The 20,495-nt window shown below is 33.1% G+C and overlaps 2 protein-coding genes and 1 pseudogene across 3 annotated transcripts; 2 read left to right on the forward strand and 1 right to left on the reverse strand.

The window, feature by feature from the left end:
* Positions 1-3,941: 3,941 nt before the first annotated feature.
* LOC109815009 (kinesin-like protein KIN-4C) lies at positions 3,942-13,365 on the forward strand. 2 transcript variants are annotated; one of them, XM_083063235.1, is made up of 28 exons: positions 3,942-4,084; positions 4,243-4,399; positions 4,534-4,680; positions 4,797-4,949; positions 5,037-5,281; positions 5,439-5,578; positions 5,784-5,908; positions 6,254-6,290; positions 6,373-6,464; positions 6,591-6,707; positions 6,790-6,903; positions 7,042-7,125; positions 7,251-7,419; positions 7,682-7,779; positions 7,937-8,017; positions 8,094-8,207; positions 8,281-8,397; positions 8,508-8,588; positions 8,871-8,942; positions 9,039-9,129; positions 9,207-9,229; positions 9,462-9,547; positions 10,787-10,858; positions 10,961-11,188; positions 11,334-11,478; positions 11,720-11,803; positions 11,911-12,489; positions 12,607-13,365. In XM_083063235.1, exons 2-28 carry the CDS (start codon positions 4,280-4,282, stop codon positions 13,018-13,020), a joined length of 3,828 nt encoding a protein of 1,275 aa, XP_082919361.1. In that variant the 5' UTR covers positions 3,942-4,084; positions 4,243-4,279; the 3' UTR covers positions 13,021-13,365. The 2 variants fall into 2 exon arrangements, with proteins under 2 accessions (XP_082919361.1, XP_082919362.1); XM_083063236.1 differs by having other exon boundaries at positions 3,949-4,084; positions 7,218-7,419.
* A 5,041-nt stretch (positions 13,366-18,406) lies between these two features.
* LOC145952184 (uncharacterized) lies at positions 18,407-19,499 on the forward strand. Its single transcript, XM_083064408.1, has 2 exons — positions 18,407-19,026; positions 19,160-19,499. Exons 1-2 carry the CDS (start codon positions 18,407-18,409, stop codon positions 19,497-19,499), a joined length of 960 nt encoding a protein of 319 aa, XP_082920534.1.
* Positions 19,500-19,518: 19 nt separating this feature from the next.
* LOC145951665 (uncharacterized) overlaps positions 19,519-20,495 on the reverse strand; it is a 3,634-nt pseudogene continuing 2,657 nt past the window's right edge.

The following is a 20,495-nucleotide window of genomic DNA, read 5'->3' on the forward strand; positions in this document are numbered from 1 at the left end:
AACTTACTCCATGACTAAGTTTTGGTAAACTTACTCCACTTAATAACTCATATTTTATATTAATTTTTAATGATAAAATTGTTATATTAAAAACTTTTAATCTATAGATTAAATCTACAATTTTTTTAAGAAATTGAAAATAATACGATACTTTATTATATAAATTAAAATTAACTTATAAAATGTTGTTATAATTATCTATTATTTTGAATCAATAAAATGAAATATCAAATATTTTTAACTTGTAGACTTTATCTACGTATTAAAATTTTTAATTTAACAATTGAATTATTAAAATTTGATATTGAATATAAGTTGTTTAATAGAGTAAGTAGATCTTTTCTCTCTTTTTCTCTCTCTCACACACAAAGTTAATGATACTTATTAGTGTACACCTTTGATGATAAAAAATAAAAAATAAAAAAAGAATAAAATCAATAAGTCAAAAGGGACGGTAACAATGACGAGTCTAATAAAAATGGAGATACCAACAATAACAAAAACTTAGAAAGAGAAAAGATGTAGATTAATGAAAGAGATCATATGCAGATGAATTTGAAACAAGTACAGGATAGATCGTGAATGCATGAGTAGGAGAACTTTGAACAATCCACATTCAAGCAATTATGCTAGATTTATTTCATCTTCAATGTTGATTGACAACGGGTAATGATGTTTATTATAGGTTGTTGAAATTTAAATATTGCAATTATTGTCTTCAATTGATTTTCGTTCAACAGAAAAGCTAGCATGGTGTTGTTTTTGGCAGTAACAAACATTTAGGCGAGAACAAGATTCAACTCAACATGAAAGGAGACTACTAAACAAACAAGTGCAAAGTTTGATGATAAATGAACATTTGTTTGAGTGTTCAAACAGAAAACCAAACACAATCAAAGAATTGAAAGTAAGCTTGAAAAAAAAAAGTTTTTCTCTCTCCACAATTTAACATGATTGTAAATAAAATAATATAATCTGATTTTCCATTTGGATATAGTACATTAATATAAAATGAAATTTAAATCGACATGAATGCCATAAATGACCATATTAAGAAATTTAAACTTATTATAATGTTACATAATTTTTAAAATAATATTTAGGATAATTTTTCAACAATCAAATAAGAGAAATGGTGAAAAGTTGTTCAATTTGAATTCAACACAAAAAATGGAAGAAAACATGATAATAGTCAATTTAGAAACACATGAGATAACCATAAAATTGAATGTTCAAATATAATATAAGTTGTTTGGCAAATTGGATGACATAATATTGGATAAGTGATGAGATAATAATATATATATATATATATATATATATATATATATATATATATATATATATATATATATATATATATATGGGGAATGCTAATGTACTCCCACCTATTTTTTAGTGGGAGTATGTTAGCAACCTACACCAATTTTTTAGGACTACTCATTTATTTTGATTTGGTTAATTCGTACAAAGGATATTATAGTAATTGAATTTAATTTTAAATGAAAATAAAATATTTTCTCTCTCTTATTAATTTCATTCTCTAAATCATTTCTCTCTCTTATTAAATTTCTTCTCCAACTCATTTTTCTTTCTTATTAAATTCTTTATCTAACTTATTTATCTCTCTCCTATTAAATTCTTTCTTTAACTCATTTCTCTTTCATCTCTCATGATGTCTCCCTCCTCTCTCTCTGAACAAATAAAAAATTATTAATAGAAAAAATAAATGAATTGGAGAATGAAATTAATAAGAGAGAGAAAATATTTTATTTTCATTTAAAATTAAATTAAATTCTCTCTCTTATTAAATTTCTTCTCCAACTCATTTTTCTTTCTTATTAAATTCTTTATCTAACTTATTTATCTCTCTCCTATTAAATTCTTTCTTTAACTCATTTCTCTTTCATCTCTCATGATGTCTCCCTCCTCTCTCTCTGAACAAATAAAAATTTATTAATAGAAAAAATAAATGATTTAGAGAATGAAATTAATAAGAGAGAGAAAATATTTTATTTTCATTTAAAATTAAATTCAATTACTATAATATCTTTTATACAAATTAACCAAATCAAAAGAAATGAGTGGTTTTTTTGTCCTAAAATTTTGGTGTATGTTACTAACATACTCCCACTAAAAAATAAGTGGGAGTATATTAGCATTTCCCTATATATATATATATATATATGAAGTTTTTTAATGTGAAGTTAAAAGTTTTTTTTTATTCCTTTATGTTATATATTGTGTTGATTACCCATAAACATGTAGGAAATTTTACTACATAGAAAATTTCTATATAAAGGACTTGCTTTTACCAATGATTTAACTACAATGTTCAAAGATGATATTACCTAATGATTTAAATGAAAATGATAAATATTATTTGTACTTTGTGAGTGACAATATAGTTCTAAAGGAAGAATTAGGTGATAATGAATAAATTATACTTACAAGTGTTGGAGTAAGTTTTTAATTGCAAAATATTAATTCAAGCACTTTTCAAGGAAATAATAGTAAAAAAAGCATTGGGAAGAGAAAAAGTATTGGGAAAAATTCAAGTCCCAAATTGACTAGAAATTAGACAATTAAATAGTATATAAGTAGAAAACAACCCTCATCTTAAAAGCTGATTTTGTTGGGTTGAGTTAAACTCAAATCTACTATTCTAATATAGTATCAGAGCCATCTATATCCACTTTAAATGGGTCACTCACCATTGATACATGTCTCATGGGCATGAGGGGGTGTATTGAAAAAAAAAAAATTCAAGTCCCGCCAATCCTAGAACATTAAAAAGGGTCACCCACCATTTATTCACGTATCAAGCCCAATAGAGAGGGTGTATTGGGAAAAATTCAAGTCCCACATCGACTAAAGATTAAACAATTAAATAGTATATAAGTGAAAAATAAGGAATGTATTGTGAAAAACTCAAATCTCACATCAACTGTCTCATGGGCATGAGGGGGTGTATTAAAAAAAAATTCAAGTCTCGCCAATTCTAGAACATTAAAATGGGTCACCCACCATTTATTCAGGTATCAAGCCCAATAGTGTTGGACATGAAGGGGTGTATTGGAAAAAATTCAAGTCCCACATCGACTAAAGATTAAGCAATTAAATAATATATAAGTGAAAAATAAGGAGTGTATTGTGAAAAACTCAAATTTCACATCAATTAGAGATTAAACAATTAAATAATATATAAGTGAAAAGTAACCCTTACCTTAAGTCAATTTTGTAGGCTTGAATTAGACTCAAATTTACTATTCTAATAAAAAAGGTTTGAAACTTTGAATTTAATGAACATTTGAAACTTCTCAATGATAAACTAATTTTAATCCCTACTCAATAATTTGTTTAAGGAGACAAAAATCAATCCACTTGTACCAACAATTTACTTGTTATTACATCATCATATCATAACAAGTGATAATATAAATTATTTAATTTTTTTTAAGCATTGTCGAGATGAAATTAAAATATTGTTTTTAATCCTATTTATAAAAATTAAGAAGATATTTATGTCTTATTTTATTGTATCAATGTGAAAGTGATTTTCCAATGCCCACGAATGTTATTCAACTAAATTTTAAGCTATCTCCTAGTTCCAATGTCCCATACTGATGAAACCGATGATATTATGATTGAAAATAATTTAGATAAATAAAAACAATTTTTTGTATTTATTATGATAAAAAAGAACAAAGTGGCATATTTCAAAGTGCAAAAGATCGTTAACTGAAAAGTTTATACAAGCTCGGTTGTGCACATTTGAGCGAAAAGCATTAATGGAGTATGCTTTAAATAATAATGCATTATTGGTAGGGTTTCCATGTGTCAATGCTATTGTTACCGTTAGAGTTTCATTGACATTCGTCATCGCACGTGACACGCGCGTGACCAAATTCCTCATTTGAATTCGGACCTAAGCGCCGTTTTATGAAATCCACTTTAATCCAACCCAACACATCCACATTCAAAATCGCGTCCACTCCCCTCGCTCCTCTGTTCAAATCGCAGAACACTTCGTTCTTTGTTCTCACTCTCTTCTCTCTCTCACACTGTCGCTCTCTCGCAGGAGGTAAGCAAAGTTCACTCTCCAAATTCCATTTCGATACTTCACCTGCTCCCACGCTCCACCCTCCACCCTCTTTCACAATCATTCGCTGTTATGCGAGATTGAAAGAAATGAGTGAGACTCAAAGTGAGATTAATGTTTGCGATTTGATTGTGTTTCAGGGTTTCCAGTCCCGAGGCTGATTTGAATTGGCTTGAGATGGAGAATTCCGAATCGGCGCAGAGCGTGCGGGTTGCCGTCAACATTCGGCCTCTGATCACGTCGGAGCTTATGCTCGGGTGCACAGATTGCATCTCCGTCGTCCCTGGTGAACCTCAGGTGTGTTTTCCGTTTGGATTTGAATGCTCTGTTCATGTTGTATGTTGCATTTGCTCTTACGCACTCAATTTATGTTATGTTTTTGGATTTAGTGTATGTTGGAATTTGTAAGCATGTACAAAATTGTTGTGTAGGTGCAAATTGGGTCACACGCTTTCACTTATGACTATGTTTATGGTAGTACGGGATCTCGGTCGTCTGCAATATACGATGATTGCGTAGCTCCACTTGTAGATGCGCTTTTCAATGGCTACAATGCAACCGTTCTTGCGTATGGCCAGGTATAGTTTCGCATTTGGTTTTGTCTTTGATGATTGGAAAATTTGTGTTTCAGAAACTTTGATTTGTTATATGTAGTATGCATTGACTGTTTTTTTTTTTTTTTTTTTGTGCTCAGACTGGATCTGGGAAGACATACACCATGGGCACCAACTATACTGGAGAGGAAAATGCGGGTGGAATTATACCCAAGGTGATGGAGACAATATTCAAGAGGGTTCAGACTATGAAGGAATCTTCAGAGTTTTTGATTAGGGTATCTTTTATCGAGGTAAAGAATACGTATAATGAATTTTCTCCGTAATTGTGATCAGGCTTTTGAAACCTTGAAGTTTGAACTGGGTTAATATGATGACAGATATTCAAGGAAGAGGTATTTGATTTGCTTGATCCCAGTTCAGCTAGAGGAGATGCGGCTGCTACTGGGAAGGCCGCTGCTCCCAGCAGAGTTCCCATACAAATTAGAGAAACAGTGAATGGAGGAATAACACTGGCTGGTGTGACCGAGGCCGAAGTTAAGACTAAAGAAGAAATGTCATCTTATCTTTCTCGAGGTTCACTGTCACGTGCGACTGGGAGTACGAACATGAACAGTCAATCAAGGTAAAATGCTATAATCAAGTCTGCGGTGTCTCTCTCTTTTTTTTTTTTATTATTTTATTTTATTTTATTGTTTGATTTGATAAGTTTACCCTAATATAATGCATATTGAAATTTCCCCTCGACTGAAACGGTGAATTGGTTCATGTGCTTTGTCTAGTCGGTCACATGCAATATTCACAATAACAATGGAGCAAAAGAGTGGTGATGATGTCTTGTGTGCAAAACTACACTTGGTGGACCTTGCTGGTTCTGAACGTGCAAAAAGAACTGGCGCAGATGGCATGCGTTTAAAAGAAGGTATTCCTTTTGCTTGTGATGGGGCATATTGTTTTGATAAGAATAGGAATATAATTTATACACAAAAATATGTTCTCTAATATATCATATTTTCACAAACCACAATAGAATTTTGAAAATTGTACACCACTGCCTTTCTGCTAGATGAGTTTTATAAATGCAATTTTTAAACTTTTAGTGATAAGTTAGTTTTTCCATTGTCAAGGCATTCATATCAACAAGGGTCTATTAGCTCTTGGGAATGTAATAAGTGCTCTAGGAGATGAAAGAAAGCGAAAAGAAGGTGGCCATGTCCCATATCGTGATAGCAAATTAACAAGGCTACTACAGGTTTGCACAGTATTTGTTTAATGCTCTACATCATATATACTTATCTTGAACAGCTCTGCATATAATATGTAGGAATTTTTCTATATCTCACTCCATAGTTTATGGCTTCTTTGGCTCATTATTTAAAAGGTCATGTATTGTTAGGAAAGGAGGCGTGCCTGTTATTTTTGTCTGACACACCAATTAGAGCTTCTGAACTGAGTGCTGTGTGTGGGATTTATATATTGCAACTTCAATCTAGAAATGAGATACTAAAGTTTTAGTTGTTGTGTTTATTTTTGAAATATCTAAATCATGGATTCATATTATATTATCTTGACATGGAATTGGTTAATGAATATGTAGGATTCTCTTGGAGGAAACAGCAAAACTGTTATGATAGGTACAATACTTGCTTGATGGATTTTGAAAATTTTACACTTTTAATATCTCATGTATCATCTAATCTGTTTGGAACACTGCAGCATGTGTCAGTCCAGCTGACACCAATGCTGAAGAGACATTGAACACTCTGAAGTATGCTAACCGTGCTCGCAATATTCAGAACAAGGCAGTTGTAAGTGCTAGATTTTAGTGTTCTTGATGTTTATGTTTTGTTTTGTTTCATTTTGTCCCTTTTTCTTAAAATGTGAGTGACAGTTTTCAAGTTTCTTATATTTGATGATTTTAATTTTTCTTATAGATCAATCGTGACCCAGTGGGAGCTCAGATGCAAAGAATGCGAAGTCAGATTGAGCAATTGCAGTCTGAGCTTCTATTTTACAGAGGTGATGCTGGTGGGGCATTCGAGGAACTTCAGGTACATCATTGTTTTAGGAAGTTTATGAAGTTGATCCGTCATTTCCCAGGTATAGGTTTCTAATGTTCTTTTTTCCCCATAGATTCTTAAACACAAAATATCCTTACTAGAAGCAAGCAATGCAGAGCTACAGCGGGAGCTTAAAGAACGTCGAGTAACTTGTGAGAGTTTATCACAACGTGCTTGTGATGCTCAGGTCTTTCTCTAATCCTTTATGTTCTCAATTCTTATAGAATGTTGCGTGTCTTACCAAAAAATAAATTTTGTTAGTTGTTTCCAATGTTGCTTCTGTTTTATTTGCCATCAAGTGTCTCATTCAAGGTGTTGAATTTAGGTTGAAAAGGACCAATTGATCATGAAAATCGAATCAATTCGAAATGGTAAATCTTGGGATGAAATTGAATCAAATTCAAATCAGGTTTGAACTCATCAAATCATTTTGCTAATGTATAATTACAATTTTCTGATGAAGCAATCCATCACTGACTCTCGGTACAAACTTGTTTCTAGGATTATGACCTGGTTAAATCTTATGTGTCAAAGATCCAAGAGATGGAAGGTGAATTGCAGCGTTTGAAAAATTCAAATGCGAAATCTAGACATTTTGTTGACTGGGTTGATTCGGATGATAGCGGATTCCAGTCAAAGAATGCTTTATTTGCATGTGATAATGAGTACTCTTCTGATTGTGATGCCAAAGTGGACATAACAGGTAGAATTTTGGCAGTTGTTTTGATGAATTATTGTATGATGTATCCTTGATTTGATTGATAACCCTTGTGGCTGATGTTAATAATATTATTTCTGACAATTTTGTTATGGTCGAGACAATTGAATCAAAGCTTGGATTTAGCAGCAGCATTTAAGCTTCTTAATACCTAGTTTTTTTTATTTGCATTTTTGCTATCACTTTGGATTGGTAGTGTTCCCAAATATCAATAGATAGTTTTTAACATTGTGCAACCTGTAAGCAGATGAGGAAGATCATGCAAAGGAGATAGAACACTCTTCTCTTCAAGAAAAGTTGGGTAGGGAGCTCAAAGAATTGGATAAGAAACTTGAACAAAAAGAGGTAAAAATTTCAGGATCTAGTTTCAAACTTGTGAAGGATCTTTATCAATTTATACAAATTTGCTGATATGCATTTTCTTACATATATAGTATTGATTTTAGAAGATGATTTATCTGTTTACTGCCTAATTTTTTTTATTCTTTTTTTTTTTTTGAAGGCTGATTTGAAGAAGTATAGTCATGAGCAAGAGTTTGAAAAAAAAATTCTTGAGTTAGAACAAGAGAAGAAATTTTTGCAGGTATTTGATCTGTGCTATCTTGAATTATATTCAATTTAAACTGTTACCTTTATAACTCTGTTCCTATTATTTGCAGAAAGAAATTGAGGAACTTAGGTACAATCTTGCAAATATTTCATCCACCTCTGATGATGGTGCTCAAAAGTTAAAGGCGGAATATCTTCAGAAGTTAAATGCTCTTGAGGCACAGGTGAACTTATCACTTGGAATGTCTCAACTCTTAAGTGCCACTCAATGTGGTGAACTGATTATTTTCTTTCCAGGTCTCTGAGTTGAAGAAGAAACAAGAAGCTCAGGCTCATCTGTTGAAACAAAAACAGAAAAGTGATGAGGCTGCAAAACGACTTCAGGATGAAATCCACAGAATTAAATCTCAAAAGGTGCAATGGTCCTGCTAATGCAACTTATATTCAGTTTGAAGCGGAAAGCAGTGTTTTATTTTTTCTTTTCCTTTATAGTTATTACCGACAAGCTTTTTTTTTCTCTTCAGGTTCAATTGCAACATAAGATTAAGCAGGAATCAGAACAATTTAGGCTATGGAAAGCTTCGCGTGAGAAGGAAGTTCTCCAGGTAAATTCAGCATAGAATACTTTTCTTTAACTTTTTTTAATAAAAATATCCCTTTTTATTTTATCACAACATTCTTCTGCAATTGTACGGAGGGAAATCATTATAGATTGGTATTATTTTTTCCATTCGATAATGGTGTGAAAATATTATCTATCTATACTTTGCAGGTACTTAATTTATTTGCTGATCACTTGCATATAAGGAAGGACCTCTAGTGTCTAACATGAACAAGTTGATCAGTTATTAGTGAATCTTCTAATACATATTTTGCGTAATTTTCAGCTTAAAAAAGAAGGAAGGAGGAATGAATATGAGATGCATAAGCTGTTAGCGTTGAATCAGAGGCAAAAGATGGTAAGTAGATGTTCAAACAAGTTGCTTTTGGGGCCTGGTTTGGATATCAAGCTTTACTGTTGATTATTCCCATTATTATTCATGAGTTCATTACAGGTATTGCAAAGGAAGACAGAAGAAGCTTCCTTAGCCACAAAAAGGCTAAAAGAACTTTTGGAATCTCGAAAGACTTCACGCGAAACTACAGGTCAGGAGATTTACAGTGCTACGAATCTTTTCCTGTTTTGTGAACTTATTAACAGGCAGTTCCTTTTTTACACACAGGTGGGAATGGTCCAGGAATTCAGGTACTTCTTTTTCTATGCTTGTGAATCACAATGACTAAATTGTTTCCTAAGCAATGACCAGTTCTCGACGGGGCTAATATTCTATATTCTACCCTTTTTTAATGTGTGTATCGTGGGGACATGGGGTAGTTTATTTTTAATACTACTATGATTCCATCACGGTATTTTATGGCTGATGTCTTGGTGTTTTAATAACTTCTACTTGACATTTGATAATTGTTTTTATTTGCAGGCTTTGATGCAGGCAATTGAGCATGAGCTTGAAGTCACAGTCCGAGTGCACGAAGTACGCTCAGCACATGAGCGTCAAACAGAAGAGTATGTTCTACTTTTTACATTTATAGTGTGTTTAGGAAAGCTTTTTTCCCAAAATTTTAGCTGTTTTTATAATAAAAAAGCTGTTTATGATTTAAGCTACATGTTTGAGAAAGATGCTGAAATTAAAAAAAAAAAAGCCGTTTTTCAACATCTTAAACTTTGAGCTGTTTGATTATTCTTCAACTGCTTATTTCTCTTTTATCATTGTAATTCCCAAATTTACCAACAAAAAGCTTACTTTTTTTAAGTATCCAATTGAAATTAATTATCTTGGTATCATTTTTTAACAAATTTATCCAAGCAAAATTAGATTTTGATTGTAATTGATTATAAGAATAATCAATTATTTAAAAAATCATTATAAACATAATTAAAAATTTGCAGCTATCTCAAACACACTCTTAGATTCTTATCTGAAACCTTTAGATTGAGTAGGATGTTTTAGGATGTGTTTGTTTTTCAATTAGGTTGAACGTAACACAAAAGCAACACATCACTTGCTTTCAACATCTTAAACTTTGAGCTGTTTGATTATTCTTCAACTGCTTATTTCTCTTTTATCATTGTAATTCCCAAATTTACCAACAAAAAGCTTACTTTTTTTAAGTATCCAATTGAAATTAATTATCTTGGTATCATTTTTTAACAAATTTATCCAAGCAAAATTAGATTTTGATTGTAATTGATTATAAGAATAATCAATTATTTAAAAAATCATTATCAAAATAATTAAAAATTTGCAGCTATCTCAAACACACTCTTAGATTCTTATCTGAAACCTTTAGATTGAGTAGGATGTTTTAGGATGTGTTTGTTTTTCAATTAGGTTGAACGTAACACAAAAGCAACACATCACTTGCTTTAACGTAACACAAAAGCAACACATCACTTGCTTTAGCTTTTTTGCATCGGAAAGTGAAAAATGTCCGTTTAACTTGTTTTGAACGGATTTCCAAACACACTGATTAAATTTGACCATAAATTTTGCAACTGCCTTTTAGATCTGCCTTTCATGTTAGTTTTACATTTAAATTGAAGTATGGATCATAGAGATATTGGATGAAGTCAATTTTATTTGTTTGTATTTGTTACATTTATGTAATGTTTGCTCGTTTAATTTTCCTGTGGATGATTTGACTTTAAAAAGAGATAACTTGGATCGATTTACTGATTATCCTGATCTAAATGTATTGATAATATCCACCGGTGGATGTTTTCCTCACAATCTATTCATAACAGGAGGACTAAAATGGCCAAGGAGATTGCAAGATTAAAGGAAGAAGCAGATATGATGAAGTTAAACAATTCAAGGTGATAAGGCCAGACAGTTACATAAGCCATTTATTTATTGAACAATCTTTGTTTTTGGAAATCTATAATTGACAACATCTGCTTGCCTGATTACTAATATAGTGATGGCCTCGTATCAATGTCTCCGGGAGCAAGAAATTCAAGGATATATGCCCTCGATAAGATGATTGCTTCTTCTTCTACAACACTGCTAACAATGGCGTCTCAGTTGTCAGAGGCAGAAGAGCGGGAACGGGTTTTCAGTGGCAAGGGGCGTTGGAACCAAGTCCGTTCCCTTTCTGAAGCCAAGAATTTGATGAATCATTTGTTTAATCTGGCATCTTCCTCCAGGTAGTAGCTTTATATGCTTGTAAATTTATGGTCTATGATTAAAGTTAACTAAAAAACAGTATCTATTAATCTTAAGCAAATCAGTAGTTATCTTTGTGATGACACATGACTGAATTTTTTTTTTCAATGGCTTTATATATTTCAGGTGTTCATTGCGAGATAGAGAAGTTGCCTGCAGGGAGAAGGACATGGAAATAAGAGATATGAAAGAAAAAGTAGTAAGGTTGAGCTGTTCACTTCGACAGTTGGAAATGCAGAAGTCTGAACTCATTCATCAGTTGAAGTTGCTGGTTAGTATGTTTGGTCGAGAGCTCCACTTCATCGAGATTTAGCTTGAGAAATAAATTTTGCAATGCAACTTAAAATTGAACAGATTTAATGAAACTTGAAATTTTTTCTCCTTTCCAAATTTAAGTTGCAGTTTATCAAATTGAAGAAGTAATGGTCCTTATTTTTGTAACTGTGATTCTCTAATTATGGTAATTTCTTTTCTTTTTCTGGTTTTAACCATAATATTAAAACTTATGACAGAGGGCAAAGAGGTACTCAGAATCTGTGGGGGATTCGGTGTATGACACAACTGGTGTAGGACATAAGTATGACTTGCGCAAGATGGTAAGTCTCTTGCAATATCACTAGATCTCTTAATGTGCCTACAAATCTCATTATACATCACGTTTTCTTTTGATACTATAGTTAATGATCATTTGGTTATCATTTAGGAAAACCGGCGATCTACAATTTTATTGGAGGATATGGATTTATCAATATCAGACACAGAAGCAGATGATTATGCTAAAAATGGGACTGATGATGAATGGGTAGCATCAGAAGATGATGAATGCGTAGCATCAGAAAAAATACATGTTAGGAAAAGAAAGTCTAAGAGCAGACGTGCAAGCATGGAAGACAATCAGTCAAATATCAGTTCAGAAGATGTAAAAGATAATTCAACAGAAGCAAATGGAGGTGCATCTGGGGAAACTGCATCAGGAATCTGCTGCTCTTGTAGTAAATCTTCTTCTTGCAAGACAAACAAATGCAAGTGCAAAGCTCTGGGCGGCACTTGTGGGAGTTCTTGTGGTTGCTTAGCATCCAAGTGTGCCAACAGAATATCAGTCTCGAATGAGTCACAAGTTGAAGGGACTGGTAATGATTCCAGTATTGAGGAATCAAACAAAGATCGCCTTCTTGCTGCTCAAGGGGCTGAATTGCTTCACGGTGCACTGGTTGAGGGGCCTGCTGAAGCCCACAGTGATCATGGGCCAAGAAAACCTCTTTCTGATATTGGAAATACACTGGTGCGTCTTATGAAACCTATCTAATTCTGCATTAAATCATTAATTTGTTTTCTGTCGTTGTGTGTGAACTGGATGCAATACAGATTACTTGAGTGTTTTAATTATTTCTTTTTGCAGGCAAAATCAAATGCTCAGAAGGCTAATCCAAGAAAGAAATGGGGGAAGGTGAAGCCCCCAGTACTTGTTGTTACAGATCCTCCACCTTCCTCTGAAGATAATTCTGAAGTCCCCAAGAAAGAAGATAATAGCATCAATGAAGCGAACATACCACTGAAAATGCACTCATCTAGACCTGAAAACTCTTTGGTTGCCCCTAAGGTAGAGAAAAATATAATTGACACAGATATACCTTTGAAAATACCTCGAGCTATGCGAAAGCAAGCATCATCAAATGGTGGTGGCCTTCCACTGGGGGACATGAACGCTGGTAAGCCAGATGAATCTGTCACAAAGAAGGAGTCTGAAGTGATTGAAGCTAGAAGTCCCGTGAAACAAAAAAGAACATTTGAGAAAGAGAACAATGGACGTTAATCTTGCGTCTATTTCTTACCCTTTCAAGGGCGAAGACCAGGACTTAAGACGCATGGCATTACCATATTCTTATGGTGTATCTGTTGAAGATAAAGAAGGCGCGTGGTTTGTATCGGGTGTCTAAACGTGTATCGATCATTATTTTCGTTTGTCTTCGGTAGACAAATATATTATTTGGCTTCCTTTTTTTTTTTTTTTTTTTGCTTGTAAGACAAATTTATCCAAACTCCAAATGATTCTGTGCTGGTGATCATCAAATTATCATGGCATAACCTTGGAGTTAAATCACTTTGTACCAATGATCAGAATGAATTGAGTTGATCAGTGGGAAAAATTGGAGCTTAAGTTCTATGGTATGAATGCAACTGTGAGGTTGCATAAAATTTATAATAAAATCCTCTGGAATATATACTTGCGTTCTCAGAAATGGAAGTCACCTGCGTTTCTTCAGTGAAGTGCAAGATGATTAAATATGTAAGTCCATTTTTAAAAGTTAAATTAGTGGTTTGGTCATTTCATTCAAAATTTAATTTATATGGAGTGACACGTATATGAATATACAACAAAATCATTTTAATTCTCGAAATTATAATAATTGTGTCAATTTAATTCCTAAAATTATAATTTAATATTATTTTAGTTTTTAAAATTGTAACTTGATGTCATATTGATTTTCAAAAGTTTTCATGACTTTATCATTGTATTTACACTATTAATTTAATTATTAATTTTATTATAAAAATATTTGTAGAAAAAAGATAAACATTATAAGAGATTGTTGAATAGTGTATATTGCAAATTCGCATGTTTTTTTATGGTGGAGTAATAATGCTAGTTAGATAAAATAAGAAGAGTAACTAGATAAAAATCTGAGTAATTTTATATCGGTTTGTCTCAACTACTAAGACTACATCCGATCCTCAATCTAACCATATTCTTTAACAAGGCAATTCTAATTTATTCCTAAATATTCTTTGACATGCTTCTTCAAATAACTATTCAAGAATTCTTTTAATAAACAAGTTTATCCAGGCTTAACAATCAAATATTGTTTTTCAAACAAGTTTCTCCAAGTTCAAAAATAAATATTATTTTTCAAATAAGTTTTTCCAGATTCAATCTTATAACAATGATGAAGGTTACAAAGAAGTTGTGTTTGCTTCATTTAGACATTATATAAACAATTACAGAGTAATGAATGTTTATAAGAAAGAATAAATTTCTATCGAGAATATTTTTGTACAAATGTATTTATATGTTTGTTCTCTTTTCTTTCTTGTGCATCGAGTCTTTTTATATAATAATTCAAAAAAAATAACTATTACGACACTTTAAATCTAGCTTAAAATAACTATTTAATTGAGCATTAAAATGATATTATGTTTTATAATCATATACTATGCAGAATATATAGTACATGCCACACCTCTATAACATGTATCACTCTACATATGTATCACATATATGTTACATAATATTATTGTATCAAATAAACATTTTTATTTAAAAAAATATAACTTATTTGACAAAAAGACTTAAATAAGTGACATAATACATTTATAAGACCTTTTGTTAAAATTTTATTAGAATTAGAGACTAAAATGAGAGCAATATACAATTTCAAAGATTCATTTCACCATTTTTTTTTATCTTTCTCTTTTTTTTTCACTCTTTTTATCTTTGTCTTTTCACCCATACACTCACTTTTCTGTATGTACGTCAATCACTCATTCTTTATATTATGGGTTGATTTCACTAATTATAATAAATCATGCCTAAAAAAATCATTGGACATGTTATTTGGTAAGAATCATTCATATTAAAATCATAATTGATACTAAATTTTGTGTAGATATCAATTAAAAAGTGATGTGTCAGACTATCATAATCCATCACATTCAATAAAATGATAACAAATTAAAATATAGAATACTATGGGGGTGTATTGGTTTAAGATTTCGTAGGATTTTAAAAGATTTTTTTGAGTAAAAAAGTTCATTAGTATTCAATCAGTATTTTATGTCACTTAAAAAAAATCCAGTAGTATTCTATCTGGATTTTCAAGATTTTTTAAAGAGTCCATTAATATCCAATGGTATTCATTTGAGATTTTTTACAACTTAAAAACAATCCATTGGTATTCAAAAATATAAGGATTTTAAAGGATTGTTGTGTGAGAGGGATTTTGAAGGACTTTCTAGTGTTATCTATAAATACCAGATTCATAAAACAATCCCATCCAAACCCAACAAATTTTGAAGAATTGGTTGAAGTGATTTTTCAAGTGTTTCAATAATTTTCAAGTGAATTTTTCATCTTTTTTTCTATGCTCCTGTCTTCTCCATTTTTTTCTCTACTAATAATACTACACTATTGTTCATTGCTCATATATAATATTGTAGTACTGTTCTCATCTCATTTTCCTATTTTGTGAAACTCTGATATGTAAATGATAGTGTCATTGACTTTCTCTATTTTTCTGTTCGTTCTCTTTAATTGACTTGCTTTATTTTATTCTATGTAGTTGAATTTGTTCCTTTATTTTATTCTATTTTATTCTATGTCATTGACTGTTCTATTTTTCTCTATTTTATTCTATGTAGTTGAATTTGTTGCTTTATTTTATAACACACATCAAGAAAAGAAAAAGGTGAAAGATAAAATTGATATCATAATCTCTAAATATATATATATATATATATATATATATATATATATATATGATTACCTTTAATATTAAAATTATGATGTAAGGTTATTATGTTTTGGATATATGAGCTACGTTTTACCCTTTACTGCTTTCTTTAAAATTTTGTTTTGTAAATCTTTTGTAAATTTTCATTCGGATCTAGTAAAGGATCTATGGTGTTTCTGGAATGGGGCGTGAGGCTGTAAGACCTAAGGAGAGGCTGTAAGTCCAGGAGTTTATACGCTGACCGTAGATCATCATAGATAATTACCAGATCTGAAAATTTTTGTAAAGATTTCTCTAATTGGCTTATTGGCTGGAAAACTCTGGATCTTCTGGTACAGAAGAGTGTCTTAATACGCCCCCAGAGAGACTCGTCACTAAGTCACCAACAACGCCACGAACTAAAAAAAAAAAAAAAAAGAGTTTTTCTGGGTAAAATTAGTTTATGATCCTTAACTCATCAGTAACTTTATATGATGTGTTTGTATTAAAATTAACTTAGATCTTACTATAACTTCTTATGGATCCAAGTGAGGGTAATGATACTGGATATTGATAAACCATGAGTAATTTCCTTCGCTCCCTTTCCCGTCGTTTAACCGTCAAAGCTTCTTCTTCCTCCTCTTCTTCTTCCAAAAATCTGCTCACGGAGCAACACCAATCCGTGGAGGAAATATCTCCTAAAAACAATATCTTCGAAGAGGAAGTCTGCTTTGAAGATATCAATCAAGCAATCGATAACTGGGAAATCCCCAAAATCCCTCAGGATGAGCTTTACATCCCTGATGAAAACAAACATGTCCGCAGTTCTGATTATATCATCAAAACTGCCGAAAACAACATCCCTTTGGACCCTCAAGATAGTGAAGAATTTCACCTTCTCACAAAGCAATCGATTACTGAGCATTCTACGAAGTATAAATACCTCCATATAGGATGTGTTCAAGTAGCTGTTAAACCTCTTATCCGAGAAAGGCTTAATGCCTCAATCCTTATGTGTCTTAGAGATATTAGGCACAACGACTTCCACGATTCCCTTATAGGAACCATAGAAACAAGTTTAGGACATGGTCCTGTCTATTTCAATTGTTTCCTAAACAAAACTGTGAGTCTTTTAGACATAAATGTTCGATTTGCTATTTTTAAACATCAGACTGCATGGGTTGGACATGAAAGAAGGATCTACCCTTGCAACACTTCTCTACAGAATCCAATACAAAGTCATGAACACTTGTAATTCAAGGGTTCTGCTTAAAACAACTGATCGGGAAACCACTTTGTTTGTCACAGACATGACAAAAGCCAATGTGGCTGTTCCCAAACTCATAAAATGGGATGAGGTTGAATTACCTACTGGCAAATCGATAGAGCAACCCCAAATTTACCTAGACAAATCCCAGAATTCCAAGAAATTAGGCAATCTGAGGCTGGTAAGGTAGAAATCATCTTTGATCGAAGAAATTCTTTCTCTTCAAGATCAGAAGCTACTAGATCTGAGTACAATAGTGCTAGAAGATCTTTTTCGGTAGCATCCCAGTCTTTTAGGAATTCTGCTCCTAGAATCATTATTCCTGAAACCAACCTTCGAGGATTAGACAATTCTTCGTCCATTCCTAAAACAATCTATAGTAGGGCCGAGGAAGAAACTTCATCTGAGATCCATTCCCCTACTCAATCTGAAATGCAATATGGTCACTTATGAATAAGTACACCATAGACAAACCTTCCCTTCAAAAGGAATTCTACTCTGATGTTTGGACAACCCAGAGAAAGTGGTTCCTAAAAAGTTTTAAGGGTGACCGTAGGTCAGAAATCATAGATTTATTCTATACTTTCCTTAACAATGTCCAAACCCATGTATGTTTCTTCGATTGGTTAAATGTTTACCTTCGTAGGAACAATATCCATCCTCCTTGGATTATTACCATCATAGAAGACCTTTCTGTTAATACGCTTACTGTGTGGCACCGAAAGGATGGTAAGTTGGTTAAATCTGACCTTCCGCCTAACAGTAGTTATCACATCCCAAACTTAGAAGATAAGTATTTAGCTTCGCCCTTTAAGTACAAATCTGATGAAACCGTAGGTGCTCATGATATTAAAGCCCTTATGGAACAAAACAACTACACCAACAAGTATCTCCAGGTTTTAAGGGAAAATCTTGTAGGAAAACCCTCATCCTCTGGTACTAAGGATGATGAATCGGTTACCAAACCCTTATTTAAACCTTTTAGTCTTTCTAGTCAGACTAAAAATAAATTTAGGGCCATCCATCTAAACTAGACCAAATCTTTAGAGGAATCAAGAGTAGTTAAGGACAGCTCTATTGTTATTCCAGATACCCCTAGTTCATCTCAAGTCGGATCTGTTAAGATAGGACCTGTCACTAGGAGTACCTCCCAGAAAGAACAATCCCTTAGGATTAACAAATTAGGAACGTCCTCTATAGATTCTGATTCTGAAAACACTGAACCTAGTAGTAAGTCTGCTCTTCAGGTTAATCCTGTTATCACTAAGGCTGTCAACTGGAAGTAGCCTTCTAAACTTTATTATAATCGGGCCACTGCTCCTGATCTCCTTCTTGAGGAAAAGAATGATCAAAGTTTTCGATCGTTCAGTGCCACCAACATCTATGAATGGAACATAAATGGTTTAACCGAGTATAATATCGTTAATACTCTTCAACATATGACAATGGTTTCTACAGCATATCAAACTGCTCTTGATAGTACTGATGAGGCTATTGTTGAAATCTTAACGTCTGGATTTTCCGGGCAACTTAAAGGTTGGTGGGATAATTATGTTTCTGTAGAAGAGAAACATGAGATCCTTACAGCCGTCAAAACTGATGCTGAGGGTAATATCATCACCACAGCTAAGGGTGAGTCTATCCCTGATGTTGTTAATACTCTTATCATGGCTATTATCAAACATTTTATTGGAGACCCTAGCATCTGGAAAGATCGATCTGGTGAGCTCCTATCCAATCGTAAGTGTAGAACCTTAGGAGATTTTAGGCGGTATAAGGACACCTTCCTCACTAGAGTTTACACACGGGATGATAGTAACCAACCATTCTGGAAAGAGAAATTTCTAGCTGGCCTTCCAAAATCTCTAAGAGATAAGGTTAGAGAGAAAATTAGATCCCAGTTTAATGGTGACATCCCTTACAACCAGTTAAGTTATGGTAATCTCATAGCTTATGTTCAAAGAGTAGCTCTCAAAATTTGTCAAGATGACAAATTTCAAAATCAACTGACCAAAGAAAAGGCCCAGAACCGCAAGGATTTTAGGAAACTTTTGCCAGCAATTTGGTCTTCCCTGCTCTAAGGATTCTACTAAGACCCACAAACGCAGAAAACCTTCTCAGCCCCTGCTGAGCAAAACCCAAAAGCCTAGACCAAAGATCTCTAGATTTAAGGCTTGGCATTCTAATCCCAAAACTAGTAGGCCTCCTGCTGTTAAAACCACCCCTCAAGACACCAATTTCCCAAAAAATTCTAGGGAAACCAGGACTTGTTTTAAATGTGGCCGCAAAGGTCACTTAGCAAAGTTTTGCAGTATCTCCTCTAAGGTTAGAGAACTCAATCTTGATCCTACCATCCAGGATCAGTTAAACAATCTCTTGATCAACTCTTCTGAGAATAGTGACGAAGATGTTGATGAACAAATATCCTCTTCTGAAGATATTCAAGCTGATGACGACCTTTCCTCCTCAAGTGATGAAGGATCTGACTCTCCTCTCATCAATGCCATTCACGATGATGAGCAAAATCTTGAGCAATAAATCAACATTATTCTACAGGTGGAAAAAGGCAGAAGATAACTAGTTACCTCCAGATTCATTTCTGAGCCAATCTTGAGTGCATATTAAAGCCTCACGTGTATCTGAGTTTAGTGAACTACGAGAAAAATCTAGCACTCTGCCCCCAGTGCTAAATGCCAATTCCGGCGCCAGAGTTGACATTGGAGTACCTAGGACATCATGTACCATCAGAGACAAAATTGGATACCTTGGCATGTGGACTTTCCAAGAGTTCAATATGTTAAAATCAGAATTACGAGGAAAGATTGGTTCCTCTAAATACTTGTCTAAGTCTGAAGTCATGGACTGACTCTGATGTCTCGTGAAGGAATCTGTCAAAGCCTTCTAACCTATCTCTAGAACTACGACTAGTACTAGGTAAACTGCTGCCAGGCAAGGTTGAGCCTTGATCAATCACAGTTGAACAGATGGAATATGCATTAAAAAGTTCTTTGATACCATCAGAAACTTCCTTGATACGCTCCAGGGCAGTGCTACCATAAATTAGGGAGTAGTAGTACTCAACCAACTTCATCTGGAACCGCGAATCTAGGACTGCAGCTACAGCTAAAGCCAAACTACACTTGTTCCAGTACTTGTCAAATTTGACTTTCATCTTCAAAGCCATGGGACTAAGAAAATTATCTGAACTTCGGCACCAGTCAATTAATTGAATATGGACATCACAAAAATCTCAGGGAAATATATATTAGCTGTAGGAAATTTGTTGCCTGAAAATACATTCATAATTTCAACTAAAAGTTTTAAGTATCCAGTAACAGAACTAGCCCATTCCCACTCCTCATCAGTTAGAGTTGATGAATAGGAGGGATCATGTTCTTGGGAGAGAAAGCACACAGTATTCTAGTGCAGTTTCCAGCATGAGATATGCAGACTTCCACTGAACTGGAAAATCAAGAAATAAGAGCGCACAAAACATGTTGTTGTGCACCTTAAGTATTCCCTCGTTACTTCTAT

This window comes from Cajanus cajan, chromosome 9, assembly GCF_000230855.2.
Source record: "Cajanus cajan strain Asha chromosome 9, NIPB_CcT2T_4, whole genome shotgun sequence".
In the NCBI taxonomy this organism is placed as follows: domain Eukaryota; kingdom Viridiplantae; phylum Streptophyta; class Magnoliopsida; order Fabales; family Fabaceae; genus Cajanus; species Cajanus cajan.